The 7,127-nt window shown below is 48.1% G+C and overlaps 1 protein-coding gene across 1 annotated transcript; it reads right to left on the bottom strand.

Annotated features, from left to right (window-relative positions):
- Positions 1–219: 219 nt before the first annotated feature.
- On the bottom strand, positions 220–3,633 carry LOC119246534 (DDB1- and CUL4-associated factor 12-like protein 2). Its single transcript, XM_037512898.2, is given in 2 exon segments — positions 220–2,960; positions 2,963–3,633. Coding segments are annotated over 2 exon segments (1,437 nt in total). The 5' UTR covers positions 3,504–3,633; the 3' UTR covers positions 220–2,064.
- Positions 3,634–7,127: the final 3,494 nt, after the last annotated feature.

Below are 7,127 nucleotides of genomic sequence, written 5' to 3'. Positions count from 1 at the left end.
GCCATCTAAAATTTATATATTTTTCTTTATCTTCTGGTAAAGAAAAAATATGTACGCAATTTTATGAATGGGTAAGTACCTGGATCACTACCATAGTGAAGCACTAGGTTTATGACTAGATAAAACAAATGGCAGACCTGTAAATCAGGACAAATTTTAAGGAAATGGGGTGGAATGAGTGGTCCAAAAACAACAGCATTCAAAATTATTTAACTGCACACTTTTATTTATGTATTTATATACTTATACATTTTTCATAGCCTTGAACTTTAGGTCTCCAGTGGCAAGTACATTCATTCAGTAAATATTTACTGACTACCTATGATTTTCTAGGCATTAGTGGAGAAATGAGAGAATATAAAAAAGGCAGTTATAATTTTTGCTCTCAAGACACACGCAACTGAGTTGGAGACACATATAAGCACACATTAAATTAAATATGTTTTACTGTTACTTAACAACTACATAAAACTGTTAAAACAATCTATGTAAACAAAAGCTTATTTTCCATATTTCTTAACTCACTTTTAGTGTTATTATATTACTTGGTTCAGATTTGCAACTGAACAGCATATAGTGCATGGCTACCAACGCAGCATATAAGTGCCAAAGCATTTAATAAAAAACAGACACACCACAATACTAGTCTGAGGTCAGCACAACCATCACAGGTTTTGAGGAAGGGTCACTCTTTCCTCACTTCCAATATTCTCACGTGGATAAGTACAACCTATTTTCCTAACAGAGTACAAATTGTATTTATCTGAGATGCAAATTACTTTTCAACAGAATCCCATTTATTTTGAATCTCCAGTTCATCACTTCAAAAACAAACTTCCTTAATAATTGTATATTATCTATATTACACTGCAGATTAAAACATTACTACTTTTTAGTAATATATTTATACTACTTTAAGAATCATTGAAATTCACAAAATAAAGTCTTATTAATTTGGAATTTAGAAAATAAGACCTTTTTCAGAAGGAGTGGGACTGGCTCAGTTTTCTTTTTTTTTCCTGTGACTTAAATGTTAAGCAGACTTTCAAATATAATATTTGGTATTGAGAACAGCAACAGCAAAAAAATATCCAGTTTATATACTGGATCAGTATACATTCTGCCCAGTTTGCCATACATTCTACATTTATACTTAGAATCCCTGCTTTGAATGATGGCACTGAAACTCTGTGCAAGATCCTTATACAGCAAACATTCAAATATATTCTACAGTCTTGATAGTACTAAGGCAAGAAGTGAAAAAAAAACAACAACAACACACATTCAGTTATCTAACAACAGCACATGAAAATGTAAATAAGGGTTAAAGGAGAAAAAAATAGATTTTCAGATTAATTCTGAACATTCAATCAGCGGAACACTTGCATTCCTAAAGTATGATGACCAGCTGAGGTTTTGGTACATGAAACAAGATTATAAGAGCAGTTTTTTAAAACAAAAGCAAGTTTTTTGAAAGCATGTTTAGCACCAACAACTTACAAACTATAAACACAAAGATTACAATTATCAAATGGAATGTTTTAAAACTTTGGTAATGCAGAACGTGTAATGTATGTTTGAATGTATAACATTGGAGCAATGCCATAAAACTGTAGTTAACTCTTCAGAACAGATATACCAAAACCTGTTTTAAAAATATTCTTCAAAAACCACACATCCGTAATGAAAAGCAACTAAGAACAATGTTGAATCAATACCGGTAATGAAAAAAACAAAATCTACATAACTGTAAATTGTAAACCATAAACTGCACAACATCAAAGAGAGAGAATATATGTAAATTACCCAGAGAGAATACAAATAAGAATTAGACAAAATTTTCTGTATGAGAATTCAAATATGGTATTGCAGTGTAGAAAATCTTAAAGTTTTGATTGTCCAAAGTCTCTCTCAGCCTAATACACTACACACAGGTAAGTTGGGCACAACCACCTGCAAAACAAAGCCAAATGAATTTAAAGCACAAACACAGCGTGAGGAAGTCTTATTAATAAGACTGGGAGGTAAGTCTTGGGCACTTTGAGAACACAGGGCCAGCCATCCTTAGCTCCACAGTCCTGCGTAGTTCCCGTGGAGGCCTGAAGGGAGAGGCCCTCCCGCCACAAAGAGCTTCATCTCAGGCCAGTTGTAGCAGTGGGTGTAGACCGCATTGGGGAACTCCTCGATGCCACCGAAGTAGTTCACCCACAGGTCATCATGGTTGAGCCAGCCTCTGCCACAGGTGAGCTTCAGCTTCCTCGTTACAGCCACAGCGGGAGGGCCCGGGTTGACTAAGACCCTCTCTTCCAGAAACTTCTGCGCGCGGATGTCGTAGAAGAGCAGGCAGCCGTCGCCGGTGCCTAAGGTGACGATGTGCTGGTAGAAGCTCAGAGACCGCACGTCGGTGCCACCCTCTCGGGAGCACAAGGGCCGGATATTCTGCAGCCCCTGGCGCAGATCTAGGAAGGAGAGGTGTGACTGGGACCCGATAGCGTAGAGGGACGGCTCATCACAGTAGGTCAGGCACACATTCTCTCTGCACTGGGGCAGCCTGAAGGACATCTGCCTGGTCAGGGTGTTGCCGGCTTTCCAGAGGTGGAAGAAGCCGTCCAGAGACACAGCTCCCAGCTCCTGGTTCTTGCCGCTGAAGGCCAGATCCCGCACCTTGCGGTTATTGGGGTTGTTGCTGGCCCTGGGGATGGTTTCAATGGCCCGGGGTCGGAGGTGGCCATACACCGGGAGCCCGGCGTCATCGTGCCAGGCGATTCTGCCAGTGACTATATCAGGATGTATCTGCCACAGCGCCACGGTGCCGTCGCGGGAGCCACTCACGACCACGGTGTCGCTCATCCAGGCGATGGCGAAGATCCAGTCCTTGTGGCCGTGGCGGTCGCCCAGGCACAGCGGGTCGAGCGTGGGCAGCTGGTAGACGGCCAGGCTGTTGGGGTTCTCGCCGCCGTGGCCAGCAGCGTCTTGGACGGGTTCAGCTCGATGGCGTGGATGCCGCAGCCCGGCTGCGCCCGGGCCAGCCCGGGGCCGCCGCGGTCGCGCATCAGGGGGATGCGCGTGAGCTGCCGCGACTGCACGTCCACCACGAAGAGCGTGTTGCACTTGGTGCCGCACACCACCTGCCTGGCGTTCAGCCACTGCGACGCGAACACCTTGTTGAGCGTGCCCAGGGCCAGCTCGCGCTCGCGCAGCAGCTCGGGCAGCCTCCGCACCGCGTAGCCGCGCAGCTGGCCCTCGAGGCCCGGCAGCCCGCCCGCCCGGCCCCGCGCGCCCACCTCGCGGCCCCGCAGGTAGTGCAGCAGCGAGCGTCGCGCCGCCGGCCGCCGCTGCTTCTTGCGCTGCAGCGGCCCCTCCGCGTCCGCCGCCGCCGCCGCCGCCGCGCCCGCCGCGCCCGCCGCCGCCGCCGCCGCGCCCTGCGACGACGACGAGCCCGCGGCCGCCGCCTCGACCGCCGGCGCTTTCCGCTTCCTGCTACCTGTTTGCTGCGGGGCCATGCTGGGCGCCGGCCGGGTGGGCGGTGGTGGCACCCGTGTAGGTGCCGAGGAGGATCGGGGCGCCTCCGTGTCTGCTGGGAGCGCTGGCTCTTAAGAGGCTACAGGAACAGCGGGGCGAGGGGTGTACCGAGGCCGGTGGCGGCGGCAGCTGAGGCGCTGAGGCGAGGAGCCTGGCGAGGCTGCTGCTGGCGGCGGCGGTGGCGTGCGCGGCCGGCAGGGCGGCGTGAGCGGCGGCCGTGTGAAACGAACCCTCCGCGAGGGCGCCGAGGATAAGGGGACTCGGCATGAGGGGGCGGATGCAGCGGGAGGCGTGGTGTCTAGGGTGCAGGAGCGCTGAGGCAGCGCCTGCAAGTGGGAGATGGGAGTGGGCTGAGGTGGGGACGGGGTGGGGGTGGGGGTGGGGAGTAATTGCTGGGAAACAGGAAGTTGGCAATGACTCCACGGGTGGGGGATCTACTGAGGGCCTGTGTTCCAGGACCCCTAAACTGGCCATGTGATTACTGAAATCACACTAAAGCGACCGGGGATATTTCGCCACTCTCAGGACAGCAGCCAACCTTTCTTCTGAAAATCCTTACTTAACACAAAATTTGAAATCTAAAATGTAGTCAAGCATGAGGCTAGAAGGAACCCTGGGGATTATCTGTATGAAGAAACATGTGCATGCGGTGGGCCCAGTTTACTAAGGGGGAGACACTGCTAAGATTAGCTGTTGAGTTTGCTGGGGGGTGGGGACGTTGGGCAGCTGCGAGGAGACCCTCCCACTTATGTTCCTTTTGCAGCTGCTGCTGTCTCAAACACTCTGCTGCTATCTTAAACAGCTTCAAAGGGTTTTTTTTTTTTTTCTCTTCAAACTGAAGTCTCTGGGCTACAGGACCAGAGGGGTGTGTTCCAAATGTAGATCCCTGGGAGCCATTTTCTGCCCAGTGTGAGGTACAGTACCCTGGTGCCACCTTTACAACATGGCGGACAGTGCACATGGCGGACGGGATTCATTGGGGCCACTGACTCCAATGTACTTCAGAGAATTAAAGAAGTGGAGAGGATGAACCAAGGAGTGCAGCACCTCCCTCAATGCACCTAGTTTCCGTCCTCATTCTCAATCCCAAAGTTCTAGGTCCCTGGCTAGAGATCCTGGAGCCTTGGTCAGGAGCCCTCAGAAAAGCAGCTCGCAAGCAGAAACAGACATAAAGAACTTTCTAGAAGGAAGCGACCACAGGTGCATAAACAGAATGTAAGCTTTCAGGCAGTGTCGTACACTATGCTGCTTCAGAGCAGCCAATCAGGTAGTACTAGTCTTATCTCCAGGCAGGCTAGTAAGTAATACCAACTGCACACATTCCTCTCCTCCGGATAAAGAGAATGTACTTTTCTAACCAATCAGGGGAGTCCATAGGTGCTACTTTGTTGTGATTTCCTCCAGACTTTGCCTGCCCTCTTGGCTGATTTCCCCACCCCCACACTTTTGGCAGTGTTATCTCACGTATACAAATTCCAAATACAAACCATGGTTCATTCCCACTACCCCAATCCAGCTGCTGGATTCCAATGCTCCCCAATACTCTCCTGCACCCCAGTTCTGATAGTTCACCATGTCACTCATGCCACAGTAACAGAAGAGGTTGCATGTGCTGGTGGTGGTGAATATGAAATTAGGGGACTTAGGGAAGCCTTCATGGAAGTGGCTTACTTTGTTCCCACAGGTGGGAGTGGGGGGACTGGACATTTCATGAAGAGGTAACCATATGTGAAAAGACACAGAGAATGGAGACAAGTGGTTTAGACATTTCAGTGTATATTAAAATCACAGGGGCAGCTTAATATGCATTTCCCTTTACCTTATCCCGAAAGATTGGATGCAGTCGTCTATGGACCACTCATCTACAAACACTGCTCTAAGTTCTCACCTAGGTCTAGGCAGAGTGTGTTACGGATAGGAAATTAAAATCTTCAGTGTGTACTTCAAGGTTTCCCTGAAAATGGACCCCTTACCCAGCAAAATATTATGAAAGCCTTGGCAGATAAAGAGGCTACGTTCTGACTGAGACTGAAGTAGATTGTGACCTAAAAGGAGAACTTATTCCTACTAGGTATTTAAAGCTTGTTATATTTTATATGACCTTATACTTTTACTATATTATACTAACAAGCATTGTTGCAGGAACAGTATAACTATTTTAATTATATTAATATAACAGTGGTAGATGCCAGTATTACAATCTCCATATTGTGGATGAGGAAACTGAGGCTTGGAGAGGTAACATTTTTGTCCCATGGCGATGATTAATAAGTGATGGATGCAGGATTTAAACCCATGGAGTCTGAATCCACATTCCATATTCTTATGCACTTCTCAGATTGAGAAGTTATTGAGTGAAAAGTGGTTGAATGTAAAATTCTGCTAGTGATAGAGATTTAAGCTTCATTTCTTTGCACCACCAAAAAATGTAGACTATGACTGTAGACATCTGTGCAAGTTGGGGATATCATGGGTAAATACACTAGCAGTCGTGAGAGATTCTGGGATTCAGTTTGTGATCGGTGATGAGGCTCATGAAAGAGGCAGCTCTCTAGTTCTTCCAGAACAGTGGTCAGCCAGCCTAGCAAGGACCAACATAACACCAGTCATCCTGTGGAAGAATTAACAATGGAGATAACTATAGCAAACAAAAAGAACTAAGGGCTACAATCCATCTCCTTTTTCTTGGAACTAAGTAAGCATCAAAACCCATTAATATCCCATAAAAAGGGGAAGGAACGCTTGAAATGATGATACTGAACTTCTACCATCCAGATTATATGGTTTGGACTCAAATGTAATGTGGTTTAGACAAACGAAGAAGTGTGCTGTATCTTTCTCCCATAATAGCCATTACACCCAGGGCTCAGAACAAGGAGCCGACTCGCTATCCTCTGAGGAACGTGGTACTACAAAGAGTAGAGTAGCATCCCCTTACACATTTAATATCATCCCCCAGCCATAACTTGATGCCCTATATCTACAGTAATGAAGAATGGGTAGCTGTCCAAAATATCATAGAGCTACAGGAAGTTCTGTGTGGGGTAAGTAGGCGGGAAAAACGTTAGGCTTGTCCGCCCTCCCCACTGTGCATGCGCACTCAGCCAAACGGCGCGGCGCCATGTGGCGTGGCGTGCGTGTGTGGGTGGCGTACCGTGGCGCTTTGCAGTGCAGTGTGCCCCCATTTGTCCTGATGCAGACCTCCTCACAGCGCCTCAATGCCCAATTGGACCTGGACCCAGGCAACACCCTCCATGGGTCTCAGAACTCTCTGTCCAGACACCCCTGAAGTCAGGTGTTTGTTGCTGATCCACAATCCTTACAGGGCTCTTCTTCAACCCAAGGGGATGAGAAGGCAGGACACAACCTGCAGACAATTCCCTGGAGCTCTGAGACTCCACACTCATCTCTGAGCAGAGCTCGTGCTGTGGGCACAAGGCTGTGACCCTGGGGCATGGTGATCAGCCCCACTATCTCTCTGGTTCTTGATCCTCCCTGTCTCTCCCAGCATCGCCTCCTGAGGGGAGGACACAGATGCTGAGTTGTCCAAATGATCTCAATGATGACCCGTGCCCCTCTCCGTCCTGCTATCTGGGGAGGAAGTC

The sequence above is a fragment of the Talpa occidentalis genome, unplaced genomic scaffold, assembly GCF_014898055.3.
Source record: "Talpa occidentalis isolate TD23 unplaced genomic scaffold, MPIMG_talOcc4v2.1 talOcc4.15, whole genome shotgun sequence".
Classification (NCBI taxonomy): Eukaryota; Metazoa; Chordata; class Mammalia; order Eulipotyphla; family Talpidae; genus Talpa; species Talpa occidentalis.
The sequence above is the reverse complement of the archived record's forward strand: the minus strand, read 5'-3'. Positions and strand labels throughout refer to the sequence as shown.